The sequence below is a fragment of the Mesoplodon bidens genome (assembly GCF_964165515.1).
Source record: "Mesoplodon bidens genome assembly, chromosome: 16".
NCBI lineage: Eukaryota > Metazoa > Chordata > Mammalia > Artiodactyla > Ziphiidae > Mesoplodon > Mesoplodon bidens.
The window spans coordinates 41,433,960-41,456,483 of record NC_138173.1 but is presented as its reverse complement, the minus strand read 5'-3'; the positions used below and the strand labels follow the sequence as shown (position 1 = coordinate 41,456,483).

General features: G+C 42.2%; 1 protein-coding gene across 1 annotated transcript; it reads right to left on the bottom strand.

The window, feature by feature from the left end:
- Positions 1–333: 333 nt before the first annotated feature.
- ERICH5 (glutamate rich 5) lies at positions 334–22,239 on the bottom strand. Its single transcript, XM_081214272.1, has 3 exons — positions 21,855–22,239; positions 4,114–5,019; positions 334–2,613 (listed from the first exon to the last, which is right to left on the bottom strand). The coding sequence occupies exons 1-3, from the start codon at positions 21,910–21,912 to the stop codon at positions 2,501–2,503; spliced, it is 1,077 nt and encodes a 358-aa protein (XP_081070398.1). The 5' UTR covers positions 21,913–22,239; the 3' UTR covers positions 334–2,500.
- Between the last annotated feature and the right edge of the window lie 285 nt (positions 22,240–22,524).

Sequence of the window (22,524 nt, the reverse complement as noted above, 5' to 3'; positions counted from 1 at the left end):
CACCAGGGAAGTCCCTACATTACCTTCTTATGGAAGTAAACACAAGAAGCTTTATCATCTTTTCATAGAGGGACTAAAGGATATGGGAGGAACAACTTTACTTCCCATTTCATACCTTTCTTTATTATTTGAGTTTTACTACAGGCACTTATTACTTTAATTTTGTTTAAAAAAATAAATTAGCAGATTATTTAGATGAAACGTTTTAATTTTAGAATATTCAAATATCATGGAACATTTCAATTTTCTTTATAGGTTTTGAATTACAAAGTTATTAATATTATCTAAAAGAATAATTTCTAAAAATGTCTTAGTAAACACATTAAAGGCCAAAGACAAAAGTATAGAAAGTATCAGAAATTTATACAAATTTCCAAATTTTTCTGAGAATAAATGATTTTAGTTATTATGGAAAATAATGGTATTAATAAGTAATTTGAAAACTTTTACATTATAACTATATAATAATGCTTTTGAGAAAGACTTCTTTCAAGAATGAGCTCTGAATAGAGATCTCTTTAACATATGTTAGAGATTTTTTTAAAAATCCACACAATGGAGAATGGACCTTTATGCCTATTAAGTAAATGAATCCTACTATTTCAGTACTTGATACAAAGTACAATCACTTTTTAAGGTGATCATATTTTACACTAAGCTCTGACATTTTCTATTTACTAGATATCTATATAAAAATACCTTTGGGTCAGGAAAAACACCTTTGGATTACAAAATGTAGCTTGAAAGATGTTATAGCAGTTCTGAGTTATGTAACTTTCTGACCCCAAATTATTACTATTTTTGGAACTACACTAAATATATAGTCTTACTAAGCTTGAGCAGCTTTGGAATGAAAACATTAGTGCCACACAAATTCATATTTCAAATTCAATGTATAAAGAATTCTATATTCTTTTTTAATGAATTAAGTGTAAATGGGAACACTTGGTATTTATTATTAATTTATTGTTTCGACAAATACTTATCAAGCACCTATCATGTCCCATTAAAAGAGCTAAATGCATGAATTCAAAGACACATAAAACAATCCCTGTTCTCAATAAAATCACAACCCAGCTTCTTTACTTTGCAGGAAGGATGAAGTCATCTACTCAAGTAACTCCTCTTGTTAGCTACCTCACCTCTTTAAAGTCAGAAACATAAACTAACATTAAAATCAGAGTAAGGGTGATAATTCTTCCCTCTATCTTATATTCTTAAAATTAATTACGTCATCTTAATAGTCAGTTTGATATAGAAGCTAAAGTAAAATAGTCTAGTTAATTCATCTGAGCAGTTATCTTTAAACTACATATTTACAAATAACATAAAGATATAAAATGTTTCCAGAATATAATTCTATCCTGATATTCATAAACACAAGGCACTCATTGGTGGACAAGGTTGCTATCATTATTATTATTCATGTATCATCATTTACCAAAATCCCTTGGCAACTTTGGAGGAATACTTGAAAAGTGACTTTCTGTGGTGTATCATTTTAACACAAATAGAATATTATAAATGGTTTTTAAATCTTGATTTTTCAGCTCTTTTCCACATCTAAAGCCTAATATTAAATCAGAGTAAGTAATCTTAAAAAAAATAAAATAGGGCCCAAGGAATAGATTCCACATAGGCAACAAATCTAGGTTTTAATTCTTGCTGTTTGTTGCCTCTGAAATATATTTAAAAGTTAGTTAATTTAAAATACCTTTGATGTCAGTCAAAAGGATAACACCAATTGAAACACCTCACATAAGTATAAAATCACTAGACAATTCAAAATGGCACATAAAACATGTATAACCTTTCATTGTGAAAATGCCTAATCTTATAACAGCACCAGAGTCTGCATTCCTTTAAGAAGAATTTTGTTACCATATTTAATACACCATGATCAATAAGGATGTATGGTAGTAGATAGACTTAAGGTGAGAAGGTAATTAGATGACATACTTTCCCAGGTTCCCACCAGCTCTAAATTCTGTGATAGGAAAGAAATACTGGTATAGTTTGACCGGTTATTGTTCATCATTCTTACTCTATCCTAATTCCAACTGTATGACTTTATTATCATGAGCTCCCTAAAATCTGCTAACTCCTTTCTCCAGCCACCTATACTTAAAGGTTTATACTTTCTTTTACGGTCTCATTTTCTACACTGAATGGACCCATTGCCACAGTGAAGAAAACACCCTCACACTCTTCAACGAACATATACCCTAGTTGGTATTGGCTCTGGCTATTGTAGTTTTCTTTTTCTTTCTTTTTTTTTTTTTTTTTTTTTTTTTGTAGCTTTGAATTGTAAGTAGCTAGAAAAACTGTTCACAGCTTAGCAGTTTTATGGAACAATGTAATCAAGAACATGATAACCACACTCCTTGTATAAAACATGTCGATGTTGAAAGATCTGTAACCACAAACTTCACTGCCGCTTTCTGTCTTCTCTGTTATGATACGCTGTGTCCGTTCACCCTTCTTCCATCACCATACCTATCTACGGGGCTGCTGAAAGATCCACAGCTTCTCCTGTTTCTTCTTCTTTTGTTTCAGCCCCTTCACTTACTTTCTCATTCTCCATCTCTGTTTCAACCTTTTCTCCTGTTTCACCTGGAAAAATAACCAAAGGTGATATTAAGAGATACTTGTTTAGCATTAGCAACAAAGTGCTCCGCAGCTGGTTTCCAAGGGGGGCAGCTCTTGCTCTTTAGGTCTAGAGAGTAAGTTTCTCTGGTGGTATCAAGAAAGGCAATTGCCCTGGGTCTCTCAGATCCTCGGACTGGCCCACGTCACTTACCATTTCCGAGTCTTGGCATTTTCTTATATAAAATCAGGATGCAGAATTACCCAAGAAGGCCAGAAGAACATATTACAAATAGAAAGTTCCATTTATATTTAATTCAAAATGTGTTCTATGGGTGCCCAGAAAGCGTCTTGTTTGGTCATTCTGGTGTTTAAAGAAAACAATCATTGAACTTTTAAAGAGCTTAAACATTTAAAAGCCTGGCCATTGCACATACAAATTTTTCCCTAAGAAGTCACTTTGGGCAACACGGGTCCCCGTGCTTTGAGTGGAGCCCAGAAGCAGCTGCCTCTTTTGATAGGATTGTGCTCCTGTTCACCAAGGTGCCCGGGGCTTCCCACAGCATTACATGTGCCCCTCACTTCAACCACTGTCATTATCCTAGGCCCTAAAGACTTGAGTTTGCCAACCCTGATCTAACAAATATATACCTTTACTTGCTTCTCCCTTGTTATTCCCAGAGCACTTTTATATACCTTCACTAAAGCACTTACCTCAGTAGACTGTAGTATTTTGTTTAAATTCTGCCTTCTCTCCGCTAGATTGTGAGCCCCTTGAGAACAGGGACTATCCCTTATTCCTGCAGCTAGCAAATGATTAGACACTCAAAAACTGCTGCATTAACCAGTGAGAGAATTAAAAAACAGGTGAATGTTTCACTTAATTATACTGTAGGGTGAAGCCAAAATTTACCAAAATGTAAATCCTGCCCTAGAAGAATTTTTTTTATTATAACTCCAATAAAGAACAGTATAGATACCATTTGCTTTATACTGGTAAAATACATTTTAAAAAAACACCATTTGCTAAGACGTAGTACATTTCTCTAGTCTTCTGATAAAGATAAAAAGACTCTAGGAGGACAGGAGCAGGCTGACAGTAATTTTCCAAGGGTAAGGGTGCAAAGATGAAAATGACACTCTAAGAGGCATTATTTGTGTGTTCTTTCATTAAAAAGTCAGTTCCTCCACTGACCATCTTTAATTTGTATCCTCATGCCATACATGGGGCGTGATGAAGAGTGAACTTGGAAAAATTCAGAAATTTAACATTCCTTCAATATTCCATTTTATTCAACAATGAAGCTCTAGGTTACAAATCTGGACACAGACTATGCTTTAGAAAATTTGTGCCAGAAAGTCAAATGCCTGTTTTTCAAGTACAGAATCCTTTTTGGTTTGGGTCAAATGAACTTCAACCACTGAAACAGAGACTAGAGGGACTGTGTCAGCCAATCCTGTCCCCCAGAGGTGATCTTTTATGGAGCACACCTAAACCACCTGCATCTGTGACAGCATGACTTTTACCTTCAACGTGTTGGTCCTCTTCGTTAGCATGAATGTTCCTGACCGTTTCCACATTTGCCCCTGTCTCTAGAATTCCTGCTGGATGCTCCATGTTTCCAACTATCCTTTCAGGTTGGATCTGCTCCATGTTTCCTGGACCTTCAGGAGTTTTATGGAGCGAATCATCCTTGACAGCTGTTTCCACAAGCTGACTTCTGTCTGATCCTTCTGGTGTCCCATTCTCTCTGGGAATCATCTCTAGAAGTTGGGACTGCTCATCCTCTCCCAGTGTTTCTTGAAGTTGCTGCTTTTCAGCTGTTTCCACAAGCTGACTTCCATCCAATATTTCTGGAGATTCCATCTCCTTGGGAACTGTATCTGGGAGTTGGGACTGTTCATCCGTCCCCATAGCTTCTTGAGATTGTGGCTCTCTAGCTGCTTCCAGAGGTGGAATTTTCTCAGCTGTTCCTAAGGGTGTCATCTCTCCGGCAGCTTGTGGATTCTCAGTACCTTCCACTGCTCCAGGAGAGTCCCTCTCTCCCGCTGTCCTCAAAGGTTGACTCTTGGCTTCTGCTCCTAAAGCTTCGGTCTCAGCGTTTCCTTTAAAAGGCTGAGTCTCTGTCACGGCTTCCACGTCCTTCTTCTTTTCTCCTGCTCCTGGAGTATCATCTTTGCCACCTGGCTGAGGTGACCCAGACTCCTTCAGTCCCTTAAGAGGCTGAGTTTCCTCTGCGGATCCTGGTGGGTCTGCAGCATCCTTTGCCAGGGGCTGTTCATGGAGGGATTTCACACCATTAGCTGTAGACACGGCTGAAATCTTGAGCTTTTCTAGTTGAGGAAGGCTTTCCTCTTGTACCTTGCCAAATAAAGTAGATTCTCTTCCCAGTGTACGTGGTTTTGGTTGGACAAAGCAGGACTCACTTTCTTCTGTGGTTGAAAAATACATATTTGAAGTTACTTTTTATCATTCATTTGAAAAGAAAAAATACAAATTATTGTTTAGTTTCTATCCTGAGAAAGCGTATTGCTATCAAGAAGTAGATTTAACAGTTCAAGACAGTCCTGGGTACAGTACAGTTGAGTACAGAGAGGCCATACCATGACCCTAACATGCCCTAAGTCAAATCTCTTTTGTGTTTTCATCTCAAATACCTAGTCTTAAGCATGAAGGTCCCCCCAAATCACAGGGTTTTTTCCTGTTTGTTCCTCGTGCACCTTCTCATGACTCCAGTTCCATATTCTAATTTAGTTCCCTTTGTTTCCTCATGCTCTTTCCTCTGCCCCACCCTTTCTCCTCCTTAGGCTTCGTAGAAGATTTTATAGCCCAAGAAGTGGTCCTTGGGCTGCTAGAGAGGTCTTACCTTCCCCCTAAAGCAGAATGGCTCTCAGTGAAAGGAAAGGGTCCCATGACAGAGAAGCCCCACTAGGTCACAACTAAGATGTCTGGGAGAGAAAGTGGCAGGCACAGTCCAGCCTGAGTTTCATTTCATCTGGGGGCCTTGGTTAGAAGAGAAATCAGGAGAGAGTTGGGAAACATGCATTTTGATTCTGGCTCTTCCCCCAAATGTGTGACCTTGGGAACTTAGCTCCCAATAATCATATCTATAAGATGGCAGTGAATCTGTCTCTCCTACCTACGTCAGAGTTGCAAGAGGCATCATATCACATTAAACAATGAATGCACAAGTGCCCTCTGGACAGTTTAAGAAAGCAACGTGGCAACATATTTATACTCTTTGACCCAGTGATCCTACTTCTGGAAATTTACCCTAAAAGCATAAACTTCAGGGAAGTGCTCTGGGGGAAAGTATATCATCCCAGTATTCTTTATAACAGCAAAATCTGGAAAACAACTTAAAAGTCTAATAATTTGGGGGAAAGATCAATAATCCATTGGGTGCAATATTATTGTACCATGAAAAAGATGATTATGAAGACCATATGCTAAAATAATAAAATAATTATTATATAATAAGTTAAAAAAACAGCACTCCCAGTTGGGTTAATCAAATAAAATAATGGATATAAAGTGTATATTAGCACAAGGTCTGCTATGCAATTATGTGCTCAATAAGTTAGCTATCAATTTTATATACAGTATGATTATAGCAATGTTGATCATTGGAAAGGAGAAAGACAGGAAAAGCAAACAGAGGGGGAGATACTGGAAGAAAATAAACCAGCATGTTAAAATGGGCCTCTAGGTGATATATTTCCTCTTCTACCTTTTTTTCCCCCGAAGATAATTTTCCATCTTGTTCTTTTTTTCCCTAAGTTACCCCTGACCCCAGTTATATATGTATATAGTTTAAAGAGTTACCTGCTTATTTAATGTAAGTTAAGATATACAACTAAGACTCAGGTCTCCTCTCTCTTTTCCCCTTCTCTAGGGTCAAATTTAGCTGTCTGGGAGGGAGACTTTTTTTCCCTATATCTCTAAGTGAATTGCTACTTCATTATTTTTTAGTTTGGGCATTTCAACTAACTCCCACTATGGAAAATAAAGACTTAGCTCTTTTTTTCCTCACCTCCATCATCCTTCACCCTCTCCCATTACACGTTCACATTTCCTTTCAATTCAGTAATTGCATATTAGTAATGATTTAAGATAGTAACCATGAGACTTCCCAGGTGGTCCAGTGGTTAAAAATCCGCCTTCCAATGCAGGGGACACGGGTTCGATCCCTGCTCTGGGGACTAAGATCCCACATGCCATGGGGCAACTTAGCCTGTGCACTCTGGAGCCTGCACACTGCAATGGAATATCCCGCATGCCACAACAAAGATCCCACGTGCTGCAACTAAGACCCGATGCAGCCAAATACATGAATAAATAAATATTTTTTAAAAAATAAAAAACAATTGTAATCATGTTGTAATTTGGGTTATATCGATATTCAGTTATAGGTACACATAATTAATATGTCTGCTACGAAGAACTGAGCCATGTAGTAAACTATTACTTGTGTAAACATTTTTTTTTGTTTTTCCCCTGAGTTAGTAACTGTCATGGATCATCATGTCCTTAGTTTATGTATTCTCATTACTTCATTTCACTGCCAATTGTTTCTCTTTTTAATACATTTATTCACATCAAATAGTCTCCCACCCTTCCTCTGCGACTGTGTTTGAATCCCCCAGTGGAAAGGAATTAGAGCCTGAAGCTGGAGAAGCAGAGTTCAGAGAGGATTTTGTGAGGCACAGGACACAGGCTGTGGGCCTGGGGTCCAGAGGTGGGAGGAGGGCTAGCCTTCGCCTCCCCCTCCAGCCTCATTATGCACGAAGCCTTCAAATTAACAGCACAGACGGCAACTTAACAGAAGCAATTTCTCAGGTCTATAAAGAAATTCATTATGACAAGATAATTCATTTACATACCACACCAAGGATGTTTAGGAGATGGCTGCCTTAGGGAATTGACAGGGAAATGTATTATTATGCTAATCACAGATGTCTGCCAAATTATATTTTCTGGTAAAATAGTTATTACAGTGATCAGTACTGTCAGTTAAATGAGACGAACGATTTTCATCCAGCTGTGCCAGCTGTGGGTGCATTCTACTGTCATCATTCTTCTAGAGCAGAAAGCTTGAAGGAAAAAATGTGTTGACACACCCAAATCATAGCCACTCAATTTTATATTTTGAAAAAATATATTATGCTATCAGGCTAAGTCAAGGTTTTTTCCCCAAAAGCTTTGTGAAAATTTATTTATACACAAATGGTGTCTTAAGTTTCCAAAGGATCTATCCATTTTTGCCATAACTAGAACATTGATGCCCATGATCACAGTATGGATTTTCATTCTTTTTTTTTTTTTTTTTTTTTTTTTGCGGTACGCGGGCCTCTCACTGTTGTGGCCCCTCCCGTTGCGGAGCGCAGGCTCCGGACACGCAGGCCCAGCGGCCATGGCTCACGGGCCCAGCCGCTCCACGGCATGTGGGATCTTCCCGGACCGGGGCACGAACCCGTGTCCCCTGCATCGGCAGGCGGACTCTCAACCACTGCGCCACCAGGGAAGCCCAATTTTCATTCTTATATACTTTTTCTAATCTTACTGGCATACGTGAAGTAGGGAAATGTCCTCAACATATAATATTCTTATACTGCAACCTGAAAATAGTCAACCAAGCTGGGAAATATTACAAGAGAAGTCACTGTCTCTAACATTTTTCTGAGGTAGCCCCAAAAGCTAAAACATCTTTAAAATGATCACCAAAAATTAGAGAAAGTGCGAAAAGTGTAGTGACACACTCATTTTGTAATTCATGTTGATTAACTGCACTCTGAATTTTGAAATAAATGTATTTTGGGGTTAATAAGTCCTCACTAGTCACTCAGTAGTTCTTTTTCCTATGTGATAGAAGAGAGTAATCTGCTCTAAAAGGGAGGACAGAGATCTTATGATCTTGAAAATGACACCTCCAATGTACTAGGTTTGAATCCTCATTCTTCCACTTACGAGCCTTGTTAAACCTCTTTGTGCCTCAGTTTCATCACCTGTAGAGTGGGAAGAGGAGCGGTCGAGCTGTTGTGAGGATTACACGAGTTAATACCTGGAAAACACCAGCACAGCGACTGGCACCCCCTGAACGCCAAGTAAGCTAGCCATGGAAAGCATTACACTTCACCTGCCAGCCCTAGCAAGGAAGAGACCGTGGTGGACACACAGAAAGGTAAGGTAATTCCATTCATCCTAATACTGGTACCTTTCTCTGAGCCTATTCAGAAAAAAAGAAAGATCAGAGTCAATACATGAAAAGGGTTGGAAAACAAATGGTTGTTTCAAACCCTCTCTCAGAGAGCACAATACTAAAGACTACAGTGACCACAAAACTTCCTTTCTTATGCTTCGGAATGTTTTTATCCCCAGCTGCTGAGGGAAGTACAATTTGGGGATCCATCTGGGCTCCTTCCTCTTCAGCTGGAGCAGGGCATTCCAGACTGTTCTGATGTTCAGTGTGACTCCTCATCCCATCATTTACTTAACTGTGCAATCCAGACAAGTTACAAAACTCTCTGGACCTCAGTTTCCTTATCTGTCAAATGGGGATATTATCTTTGCCTTTCAGGCTGGTTAGGATCATTGATAATTCTGAGGTGATATGTGTGTAATTACTCAACATGGTATGTGACATGAGAAGGTACTCAGTAAACAGGGATGCAGCAAACGGCTCTGCAGGTTTCTCAATGCAGGGGGTGTGTCCCGCTGAAGGGGCAAGGGAGAGATGAACTCCAGCCTGTGTGCACCAGCAAGGTTGCATGCATCAGGGGTGGGAAGGGCGGCTTTTTCTGATTTCATAAAAGTCCTCTGTGAGTTAGCAGTAGCCCTGACAATAAATTAGAGCTAATTTAGCAGCAGAAAGAATGAACTGCAACATTAAAGAGCTTAGATAGGGCTTCCCTGGTGGCGCAGTGGTTGAGAGTCCGCCCGCCGATGCAGGGGACACGGGTTCGTGCCCCCGTCCGGGAAGATCCCACATGCTGCGGAGCGGCTGGGCCCGTGAGCCATGGCCGCTGAGCCTGCGCATCCGGAGCCTGTGCTCCGCAAGGGGAGAGGCCACAACAGTGAGAGGCCCGTGTACCGCAAAAAAAAAAAAAAAAAAAAAAGAGTTGGATAAACAGTCCCCTAAACACTGTAAAGTTGTCACTGTTGACCTTTAAAATTCTGTTGTTACTAATGGTTTTAAATCATGGTTGTTGATAGAGAGTGAAGTAGTATTCATGTCAGCTATGATTTGACCGGACTTGACTGTCATTAATAAAGGCCACTGTTAGCTTTTATATAAACAAATATGTTTCATTCTGTTTGTTGGCTTTAATTTCATTTATTCATCAAGTATTGATCAAGTGCCTACTATATGCCCGCTCTGGGCTAAGCACAAGGGTCACAGCAGTTAACAAGGAAGATCTGGTCCTCGCCATCCTAGACTTTACTGTCTGCACGGAAATTCAAACAATAGCTACATCCCTTATTAAGCACAGCTTGGTACCTACGCACGACCTCTTACCCAAGGGTCTCCACACTCTGTCCACATGGTTTTGTGAATCCCAGGATAACTCCTTGAGATGGAAGAAGGTTGTACATCATTTCTTCTAGCACTCTAACTTGAAAAGCAGTGAGATCTTTTGTTCAAAAACAGGAGACATTTTATGCCTAATCTGTATTATTATGTAATAAATATTGTGGACAGATGCATTGTTTCCACACCCGAAGTTGTTTAAGGATGTGACTGTTTTCTGAACCCTACATTTTATCAAATCATACACTGCTCTGGGCCTAATCCTTTGGTGCTCATTATCTCTCTTGATTCTGTTGTAAGTTGATCCCTGCACAAATTTGTTGTGACAGCTGAACTAACAGAACCCTTGTTGCAAGCACCATTGTGATAGGCACACAAAGAAATTAAATACTAGGCAACATTACAGAAGGGATTAGAACCAGAACTAACATACCTGAAATTCACATTATGGTGGAAGCTTTTCCACTCAGTTCATTACCCCAATCAAACATGAAAAGTTTCTACCCAGCAAGGGGAAAAACTTGAGGTCAATATTTCCTAATCCATGGCTAGGGCATATCAGCCATCCCAAAGACCTCACTGGATTGTCTGCTGAGTTTTCCAGAGAATCAATGAGAAACGGCATCCTGGTATTTTCCCTTGCTGCCACCATTTCTAGGTAGTGGGTTACTCTTTGCTGCGGTCCACGAGCTTCTCATTGTGGTGGCTTCTCTTGTTGTGGAGCACGGGCTCTAGGCGCGCAGAGGATTCAGTAACTGTGGCGTGCAAGCTCAGTAGTTGTGACTCGCAGGCTCTAGAGCTCAGGCTCAGTAGTTGTGCCACATGGGCTTAGTTGCTCTGCGGCATGTGGGATCTTCCCAGACCAAGGATCGAACCAGTGCCCCCTGCATTGGCAGGCGGATTCCCAACCACTGCCCCACCAGGGAAGTCCCTAAAACTAGTTTTGATATCACAAGGTAAATGCAATAAAGTTTGAAGGTAAATCTAATTTTGAAATTTAACTACAGAGTAACAAGAACATGTAGTTGGAAAGATACTTCTGGAATACTTGATAAGTACACATGGAGATGGGGGGCTTCTGCCTAGGGGAGAGGCTGACATGGAAGAGCTACAGAGCCAGTCATCAAACATGACAAATAGTCACCACCTTCAGATATGATTTTCTAGTTTCGTTTTCTTTGGTTTCTTCTAGACTCCCATAAGATAAACTCTTATTTCAAAAAAGGTATTTTACAGTGATTGCATAAAACATTTTAAAAATTATCAACAGTATTTGTACTAAAAAAGGCAAGTTTCATTGATTGATGGTCATTATTGGCACATGGGAATCCAACATTTGAGCAGAAATCCAGTCTACAAAATCAAAGACTCGTCAGTGAACAAGGAAAAAGAGAAAGTGAAGATTATGTCTCTGATATGTATAAATTGTGACACTTCATCAACCTAAACAGGCCTCGCCCATGATGCTTCACTAGGAACAAGAGTGGCTAACATTTATTGAGGCACTGTGCCTAGAGCTTTATAGGGATTATCTCATTCAATCTTCCCAACAACTCCACAAGGTAAGTCCATTATTATCTCCATTATATAGTTGAGGAAATACAGCACAGAAAGATTAAGAACATTTATCCAGGAAGGGTGCACAGTTCGGAGTAGCAGAGCTCAGATGTGAGCCAAAGGAAGTGTGATCCTACTTTGAAGATTTAGGTGCTTTAAAGCAAATTGTGGTTCCAGGACCTGTACCATCAGTATTACCTGGGAGGTTTTTGATTTTTGTTTTAGTACTAACTCACAGGCCCAAGCCCAGATCCACTGAACCAAAATCAGTATTTTTTTTTTTTTTTGCAATACGCGAGCCTCTCTCTGTTGTGGCCTCTCCCGTTGTGGAGCACAGGCTCCGGACGCGCAGGCTCAGCGACCATGGCTCACGGGCCCAGCCGCTCCACGGCATGTGGGATCCTCCCAGACCGGGGCACGAACCCGTGTCCCCTGCATTGGCAGGCGGACTCCCAACCACTGCGCCACCAGGGAAGCCCCCAAAATCAGTATTTTTACTAAGATCCCCAGATAGTTAGCTTATCTATGGCAGCACTCTGGGTTTATCAGGGAAAGGCATGACGGGATTAGTTAGGGGAGACTAAAGTGGACGACAAACACACAGAACTGATGGGTGTGGGTGTCCCGTGTTCTCCGCAGGCATTGCTGCCCATCTTTAAACATTGGGTATGGTCTCTGTCCTCCTGCTAGCATGCCACGGCAGCACAAGAGATGAGGTGAGTATATTGCTTCAGCAATGAAGAAAGGGCCAGAGCTGATCTAAGTGAGCTCCATACTGGGAAGCAAGATTTTTCTCAAGCTTCCTCATGTCCCAGAACTGGCTGGGTTTGCTAAGCCTCCACCTTGGCTAGGTCAGGACAGAGAGGTCTTCTAATTTCTCATCTGAAATGAAGGTTAATACTTGCTGTGCCTTGCTCTCTAAGAGCTGTGAGCAGGCGGCTCCACCGATGCTCATATTGGTGGCTGTTCTCCCGGCTCAGCCACTGTGTCTGTGCCTCACTCCATCACGGTGCAGAGTACAAAGGTGCCTGTGGCCAAGAGCAGGTGTCTGTGCTCAAGAAGGGAGTATTCCCATTACCAGTTAGCAAGTCTGTGGCTGGGATGGAATATTTAAATTTTGCAACAGAGCAGTCAGAGTCACAGCAGACATTTGGACCTCAAGTCTGCATGGTTAGTGTACCCTGAGAGCCCCCAGAAAAAGCAGCAGGCAGACCAAGTAGGATTGTGAACCCAGGCCTTTCAGCTGACCGCTGCTACTGCTCTCTCAGGTTAGGGATCCACATGCAATTCAGATGACTTTGCTGTCATGGTTAGTACAGATCACACGAAGGGAAGTGAAGGAGGGCTTCCCTGGTGGCGCAGTGGTTGAGAGTCCGCCTGCCAATGCAGAGACACAGGTTCGAGCCCTGGTCCGGGAAGATTCCACATGCTGCGGAGCAACTAAGCCAGTGCGCCACAACAAGAGAAGCCACTGTAATGAGAAGCCTGCTCACTGCAGCTAGAGAAAGCCCATGCACAGCAAGGAAGACCCAATGCAGCCAAAAAGTAAACAAATTAATAAATTAAGTAAATTTAAAAATAAATGAAGTATGGACTTTGGTTCATAATAATGTATCAATCTTGGTTCATTTCTTGTGACAAATGTACCCTACTAATGTCAGATGTTAATAATAGGGGAAAGTGGATGTGGACTATAAGGGAACTTTCTGTACTATCTTCATAATTTTTCTGTAAATCTAAAACAATTCTAAAATCGTCTATTTTTTAAAAATTATAGTAGCAAAAGTACAAGAGCAAGCAACCTAGAAAAATAAGCTCTAGAAGCCTTAGAAAAATGTTCATAAAACTTGGGCCATTCACATAACCACTTTTGTGATTTTTGAATATTTTTGTACCACTTGTGCTATTACTGACAGTATTTTTGTCACTTTCCTTTAACACATTTACTAAAAAGAAAAAAAGGTCAGAAAATCAACAGATTCAGATCTAGACCTTGATCTTGAGGGAAAAAACAAAACTTGATCTTGGAAAAGCAATAAAAATTGAGATTTACTAAAATTGATATTAATTGATCATTTTTATTGAGGACTTACTAGACAATATTCTAAGCCAGGGGTCAGCAAATTTTTTGCTGTAAAGGGACTGACAGATAGTAAATATTTTCAGCTTTGCCAGGCATAGGGTCATTATTGCAACTACTCACCTCTGTCATCTGTCATCGTAGTGAGAAAGCAGCCTTAGACGATGTGTAAGTGAATGGGCATGTCTGTGTTACAATAAAACTTTATTTACAAAAACAGGTGGTGGGCTGGTTTGGCCATCAGGCCAGTTTGCCAGTCCCTGTTGTAGGCAATATTTAGGTTCCACTCCAGGTACACTATAATATTAACTCATTTATTCCTCAGAACAACTCTATGAAATAGGAACTACTGTTAATCCTATTTTACAGATGACATCACTGAGGCATAAAGAGGTTGAGTGGCTCAAAGTCACACAACTAATAAATGATCCTGAACCAGGATTTAGACCCAGTCAACTCCAGACCCACATTTTAAATTGGAACTCTATACTGTCTCTTAGTATGTTGAAATTCTCACTCTCACTTGTGCCCCCCACCTCTCTCTTTCTCTCTCTCTCTCTCACACACACAAACACACACACACTAATTCAAGGTGTACAGGTGATTATAGCCTCTCACAACCATCTGGTCCGTAGAGGACTTCCCTGGTGGCTCAGTGGTTAAGAATCCGCCTGCCAATGCAGGGGGCACGGGTTCGAGCCCTGCTCTGGGAAGATCCCACATGTCGCAGAGCAACTAAGCCCGTGCGCCACAACTACTGAGCCGGCGCTCTAGAGCCCGCGAGCCACAACTACTGAGCCCACGTGCCACAAGTACTGAAGCCGGCGCGCCTAGAGCCCGTGCTCCGCAACAAGAGAAGCCACCGCAATGAGAAACCCACGCACCACAACGAAGAGTAGCCCCCGGCCACCGCAACTAGAGAAAGCTGAGTGCAGCAACGAAGACCCAATGTAACCAAAAATAAAAATAAATTAAAGAAAAACAAAAAAACATCTAGTCTGTAGAGGCTACTCCAGGGCAAACAAAGGAAAAGGAAATTAGCCAAAGGAAACTATGCGGTTCCTATCAGTCTTAGGAAAATGGAAAAGGATAAGAATAAGGAGGGGAAAAAAGTTCCTTATCATTACCAATGACAGTGAGAAAGACACAAGGAGGGCTGTTTGGGGAGGACATTTCAACAGGGGTCCTCACTGGGATGGCTGACGGCAAATGTTCTCTCTCAGTAAGAGAAACTACTCGTGAAAGCGATAGAGCAGTTGGAAGGCCTAGCCCAGGGCTTCCCATCTCTTTAATGTCACAGCACACATAGAATATGGTATTTGTGCAGCACACGGGGCACATGGAGAAAGCTGTACCCAGAGGGCTCGGACCATCCCGACCCTGCCTCCCTAGAGGCTGGGAGGAAGGCTGGCACACTGGATCCCATGCTCACAGGCTGGGAAGCTCTGATACATACAACACAGGGACAAATGTATTTCTGTCACCAAAAATAGACTAGAGCAGCATTAGCTGGGCAAGGCTGAGAAGACAGATGAAGCAGGACAATCTGCAAAGGGTGGAATGTTCTCATCCTGCAGGGACCCTTTAGGACTAGGTTTTAAAGAAAAGCTGCAGGGGCTTCCCTGGTGGCGCAGTGGTTGAGAGTCCGCCTGCTGATGCAGGGGACACGGGTTCGTGCCCCGGTCTGGGAGGATCCCACATGCCGCGGAGCGGCTGGGCCCATGAGCCATGGCCGCTGGGCCTGCGCGTCTGGAGCCTGTGCTCCGCGACGGGAGAGGCCACAACAGTGAGAGGCCCGTGAACTGAAAAAAAAAAAAAAAAAAGAAAAGCTGCTTGTTGGAGAAAGCAGAAAGGGCCTTTTCATGGAGTATAAAGACAAACACATTACAGGCTTGAAAAAGTATTGTCCCTGAATGAGTGTCCTGGTGAAAGGAGCAGACAATTAATTGATAGGAAAAAAATACTTGATTTGATGGTACATCCTTATGACTGTAGGGGAAGGAAGCAGATCGCAAGGGCCTAGTGAAGAGGAAGCAGGTCTATCACTGACCCCCAGGGGCCTGTCATGGGGGGACCTGGGGGAGAGGAATCTGGAACAGCCACAAAGGAGCAGGCCGAGGCTGGGGGCTCAGGTCGTAGAGAAGGCTTGTTGAGCAGCGTCTTGACCAAGAGTCATTTCAATCTTTAGCCTATGAAGTCAAGTTCATTTTATACTTATCTGTCTTACATGATGTTAATTGGTGCTATTTTGATGTCCACTTTGAATTATACTGTCATGGCCATAGAGTAAATTGTATATACATGAAATGTGACTTTCGGTGACCTGGAAAATATATAGATAGGGCAGAGATGTCACGATGCTTCTTGCATCTTTTTACATCTTGCCTCTCCTACTTAATGTTCATTTGGACCTGTCACTTATCTAAACGGGCCTAATATAAATCTGCTCATCTCAAAGCAAGTAAAGCCACACAGATTTGAAAGTCGAGAAGTGTTTGGTGTGAATAAAGAGCATGTTATCAGGCCTTGGGGGCTTTTGTCTTATTAGAAAAGCCAGGCTGGAGGAGAGGCCCAAGGACTGTTGATTGTGTCATCTGAGAAAAGAGGGTCATCTGTCTTGGATGTGGGGCTATGTCCACACAGTCACCATGTCACCAGAGCCCAGTCCAGTAGTCCTGGGGACCCTACAGCCCCTTGGGCCCTTCCACGGAGAAGAAAACGGTGTCAGCTGACCTTGACCCCATGACACAGGTTGCCCTTTCTTTTCTCCAGCTCCAATGACCACCCTTGTTTCTGAGTATACTAGCACCACCTGGCTTATTTCACCCACCTTCATAAAGCGTAGTGCCTATGGCGTTTTAGCTGTTAAAAACAATGTGAGGTTTTGTGGTTTGGATTGGATTTTTTGGTTTGGATTTTCTCCCTTAAAGGGATGAAGCTCTGACACCCTTGAATACACACAAAGAATGAATTCTAGCACCTGATGGCAATTCCCAAGGAAGGATTTAAGGAATGTGAACAACAGCAACAGCTCCGGTTCAGTAAGGAAGCTTCTGAGGCCATCATGATACTTCCCTGACATTAACACTCACTTGGAGAGCTATATTCTGATATTTCACTTTAAAAACACAAAATCATTACCTGTACTACCTACACTTATATACACCGGGATTCGAAGCCTGGCCAAGTTTGATTTTTTTTTCATCAGTTTTGGTGAGCCCTTCAGGAACCCTCACGAGTGTTAGTTTTTTATTTTAAACTTGATGTTGTAAAACATTAACACAAAAGGGAAAGAGTGAAAGTGTACATGTGAGCTGGGACGTGTGGCAATCTTACAGAAGAATGATTTCATAGAACACAATAAAGCTTTGTTTTGCTGTGTTGATCTTTTCCTGCATGACTAGGAGGGTCTCTTCACAACCCAACCCTGTCTTCTCAAGTCCATCTCGGCCAATGTTACCTTCCAGTCTTTGTTAGTCCGTGGGTCCTGATGCCTACTCTTCCTCTGCTTTTCTCAGTAGTACTCTCATCCCCCTGAATCCCCATCTCCATCAGTCCATTCATTTACCCAACCACCCCCTCAAGAGATATGGATTGCATTTCTCCTTCGTGGACAGCCACATGACGAGTTCTAGCAGAACCAGGACAGGACCCAGATGGAACTGGAGTTTGTGAAAAGAACAAGAGCTTCGGAGGCACACACATTGGGCTTAAGCCCCAGGTCCACCACTTACTAGCTCTGAGACCTTGGGCAAGTTACTTATCCTCCCCAAGCTGCAGTTTTCTAGCTGTACTTGGTGAAACTTAAGGCTCTTATGGGGATTACATGAGATTATGAGCTAAAGTATCCGAAACCAACTGGGTGCTCCTACCTTGTCTCCTGATTTCTGCTCCATGCTCATGTTGTGATGAGGTTGCACTGATGTCAAAAGCCTTCAATTTTAGAAAAAGATGTATTATGTGGTTGATGAGAGTGTAATTTGGTACAACCCTTATGGAAAGCATTTAGGCAGTTAGCTCTCAAAATTATAAATGTGCATACCCTTTGACCTAGTAATGCCACTTCTGGGAAATGGTCTTACAGTTATGCTTGCATACTTTCAAAATGATGTATGTGTAAAGGAATTCACTGCAGTCTTGTTTGCAATGGAAAAGACTGGAAACAAATCAAATGTCCCTCACTGGCGGTCTGGGTAAATAAATTACACAATGGATTCTTAAACAAGGGTAAAAAAGGAGAAAGAAGTACTCTATATTATAGAGAGATTATAGAAAGAGCTCCATATTTTTAGCTGAAAAAACAAGGTAAAGAATAATGGGTATAATACACTATATTTTATGAATAAAGATGGGAGAGGGAAATAATATTTGCAGTATATAAAGAAACTTTGGAACAATATACAAAACAAACAAACAAAAACCTAATAAAAGTATTTACCCATGGCTATGACTGGAACTAAGCAGATGGTGGGGCTAGGGTGGGAGGTATACTTTTCACTGTACGCATTTTTCAAATGTTTGCAGTTTTTTGAACCACGTACATAGTTCTTATATTCCATTATAATTAGCTGTATGTAATAATCAAGCCCACCACAAAGACTTACTGAGCATTCTCTGTGCCAAGCTCTAGAGGCGACACAAAGACATACAAGACTCATTCCAGAGACTTCTAGCACTTGAATGAAAGTAATCCCATTTATATAATATGTGTATGCCAGAAAAGCCTATAAAACTCATTTTAATGTTAATGATGTTTGTTCTTCAATTACAAAGGAGAAGTGTTTGTCTATTTAGGACTGAAATGTCACTGTGTGAAAATATTTGCTGATGACTGAAGGTATTTCCACGGTACAAAGATCAATTCACATAACTGTGAAATTCAACCCTCTTCCTATTACCTAGGCAGTGTGGACTCCAAGCAGCTAGTGAGAGTTCAGATAAGAACAAACACATGATTACAGCTGTCAGTGGAAATGTACACATTAACCTAGCAATGAATTTGTCAATAATTACCATCTGTTTACTCTGTCCACATTGGTGCTTAAGCTATAAAATCTCAGGAAGAAGTCTGCCAGAAACAGATGGCATTTATATCAGGAAAGAATGGAACAGTAATCACACCTAGAAGCAGGGGGCTGGTAGCACAGGGAGGAAGGTTCGGATGCCAAAGACCTGGAAACCTTTGGGTCCATAAATGTCTATGAAGTCAACAGAATCTCTGTGTTCAGATTCATCAGCTCCTCAAGGCACTGAAAGGAACAAAAATGGTCCTAATATGTAGAACATGCTTCCATGAACACAAGAAATTCCAAATTCAATCTGTCTAGTCGTCCTTTGGAAGAGAAAAGCCTCTTTCCTCACACATTTCAGGGCATTCAGTAAAAATCTATGTGTGGGGTTCGTGCCCCGGTCCGGGAAGATCCCACATGCCGCGGAGCGGCTGGGCCCGTGAGCCATGGCCGCTGAGCCTGCGCATCCGGAGCCTGAGCTCCGCAGCGGGAGAGGCCACAACAGTGTGAGGCCCGCGTACCGAAAAAAAAAAAAAAAAAAAAAATCTATGTGTGACTACCACATACCAGGCTCTGTTCTGCACTTTGAGTAGCACTGGATAATTATTTACACCAGAGGCCAGTCTCTACCTTTGTCCTCGTCCCCTCCCCCCCACATCTCTTTCCCTAATGAGTCATCTTTTGGAGGTGGTGGAAAGCAGCTCAGTGGGATTCGGTGTCTGATGGGTCAGAGCAAATATCTGCACGCGATCAATAATATGGACTATTCCTATTCAGCCTAACAGCTACCTGACCAGTAGTAGCTATCTGATTCTTTGGAGCCCAGAAAATAAGTATTATACCTCCATATTTTAGTGTTACAGGATTTTAGAGCTGTAAGAGATCTTAAAGGTGATCGAGTCCAAGCCATTATTTTATGATGCTTTTGCTTCTAGGCTAATACTGCACTATGTATAACAGTTCTTAAGCCAGTTACAGAAAATTATTAGGCGGAACTGTACAAACAGAAATCCAGTCTACAGGCTAGTTGATGTATTTGAGCTTTAACTCATGGAGTTCTAAGGTTGATATTGTGAATTTTAAAAGAATCTCTTATGATATGAAGATTATCTGTAGCTCTATGGGAGGGCACAGGAAACTTCTCTACAACCATGTAGCTGCTGAAAATATCTCTAAGGCTAAATGTCCTCCAAATATTCCTAGTTTAAACTTGGAAGCAAATATAAACTTCATATTTTACTGACTCTTACTTAGGGATAAGTATTTTACTTGTGATAATATTTATTATATTTATATCATATTAATATATTATGTGCATGTATTATAATATTTCTATAATAAACTCTATTATAATATTAAATTTATTAAATTATAATAAATACCCTATTATACTTTACTATATTTCTTTTGTTGTTTGCATAGTGGATGACCACACACCTAATGGGGAACCAGAGTGATTTGAGACAAAAATAGGTTTAAATCTAGTGGTCACAAACTGGTTTAAGGAGGAAAAGAAAAGATAAAATGTCAAGTTCTACAATCACAGTACCTGAGTTCAAAGCCCAGCTCTGACTCTCAAGGAGCCCTGCAACCTTGGACAAATTATTTACTCTTCTCTGTAAAATGGGGATGATCATCATACTTAGTCAAAGCATTGTTATAAGGATTAAATGAAGTAATTCATTCAACAATCATGTGCCAAGCATTGTTAAGCACTGGGGGTACAGTAAGTAAATGCATGTGGGGGATAACCTTGGACTGTTTTTATCTAAAAGCACATAAACACAGGCTTAGGGTTGTATACAGAATTTAAAGAAGTTGTGAGCTACAGAAACAGGAGTGAATTATTTATGGGGTCTCCAAGACCATGGAGTTGAAATGCTAATGAACATACAATAGTATCCGATTACAAGAGAGTACTGTCTAACTGAGGATCAGAAGCAAAATACACCTGTTGATTGATTCGAGATGTGCATTGAGCAATTTATGCAGTGTATTATTTAATTTTCTATGCAACTGGTTGTCACTCATTTTAACATTTCTTTCAGAGCAACATCCACGAAAACTTAAAACAGCAATGAAAGCATGAATAAAAAATGAAACGGGGGCTTCCCTGGTGGCGCAGTGGTTGAGAGTCCACCTGCCGATGCAGGGGACACAGGTTCGTGCCCCGGTCCGCGAAGATCCCACATGCCGCGGAGCGGCTGGGCCCGTGAGCCGTGGCCGCTGAGCCTGCGCGTCTGGAGCCTGTGCTCCGCAACGGGAGAGGCCACAACAGTGAGAGGCCCGCGTACCGCAAAAAAAAAAAAAAAAAAGTGAAACGGTGTGACTCATGTGGATGGTTATTTATACTGACGATAAAATGTTTTTTAAAACAAGGTTACTCATTCTTTTCTGAGAGTATTGAAAAACCCCTTCCATCCTTTGGACACTTTTGTCCCTCCCCAAGAGTAACATTCCCTGCAATCATTTGTATAACTTGTTTGTTGTCTGTCTTTTCCAATCTCAACCCCCAAGAGTAGGGTCACTTACACTGAATACCTTCAGCATCTAGCCAAGCACCTGGCTGTTATACAGTAGACACTTAGATCACGTGTTGAATTTCTATACAGGATTCAGTGAAGACCACTTTTTTTATCACATGCATATTCGTCAAATACTTAAGCCAAGGATAGAGGAAAATGTATCTGACCTCTTTAAAAGTGCAGTAACCTAATTGATGGAGTAATCTGAAATCTCTGTACGTTTAAGAGATTAACAGCAGTTATCGTCAATTGAGGAAATTCCGCCTCTGTTTAAGAGAACGCTGTGGCTGACGGCGTTAGGGATTTAAAGCGAACTCTCCGCGCTCACATCCCCCAGCAGGGCCTCCCCGCGCCTGGGCTCTCGCGGGGGGCAACGTGCGCGGCGGAGCGCACAGGAACCGCCGCATCCTGGGGCACAGCAGCGCCGCTCCGGGTTCCACTCGCATCCTCAGGGAGGAGCTGCCCCCTGCCGGGCCGCGTGGGCACGAGACGCACCTGACGGACACCCGGGGAGCAAACGACCCGAAGCCGAGGCTCGGGCGGGGGTGGGGCGGGGTCCCCTGCTCACCGCTGCGGGGCCTGCTGCCGTCGCCGGCCTTGTTGAGGGCGCTGCTGGAGCAGCCCATCGCGGGCAGGAGGGCGCCCGGCGGGCGAGCGCGGCCCCCTGTCCCAGCTCCGCGCGGGCTTGCGTCCCCGAGTCCGGATCCCGCGCGAACCGCTGCCTCAGCACCAGTTCCTCCGACTTCGCGCGGCCGCTCCCGCGGCTGCAGAGCGCAAGCCTGGAAAGGAAAGCGAGCCGCTCGCTGGGGGAAGGAGCCAGGGTGGGGACAGCAAGGACGCAGAAGAGGACAGAGACAAGGAAGGAGCCAGGTAGGGAGAAGGTGGAGAGGGTGGGAAAGGCAGAGAGGAAAAGGGCTTCAGCAGCGACAGGGATGATGTCAGGGAGAGAGAGGGCGAAGGCCTGGGAGGGCTCATCTGAATCATCGCGAAATCGCTGGGGAGGGGAGGAGGCGATTGTAGCCAGTGGCTATTGATTGGTGACTCGATTTGTGGTGACAGCCTTCTTACATAACTGTAGTACTGCTACCACAAGGAAGTTTAACGTTGATAACATACTATTTAATCCACTCTCTCTTCAGCTGTGGTCAGTTGTCCAGCTCAGGACCACACATTGCATTTAGGTGTCCTGCCTCTCTTTCGTTTGCTTTAACGAACTAAAGTAGTTCGTCAGTCTTTCG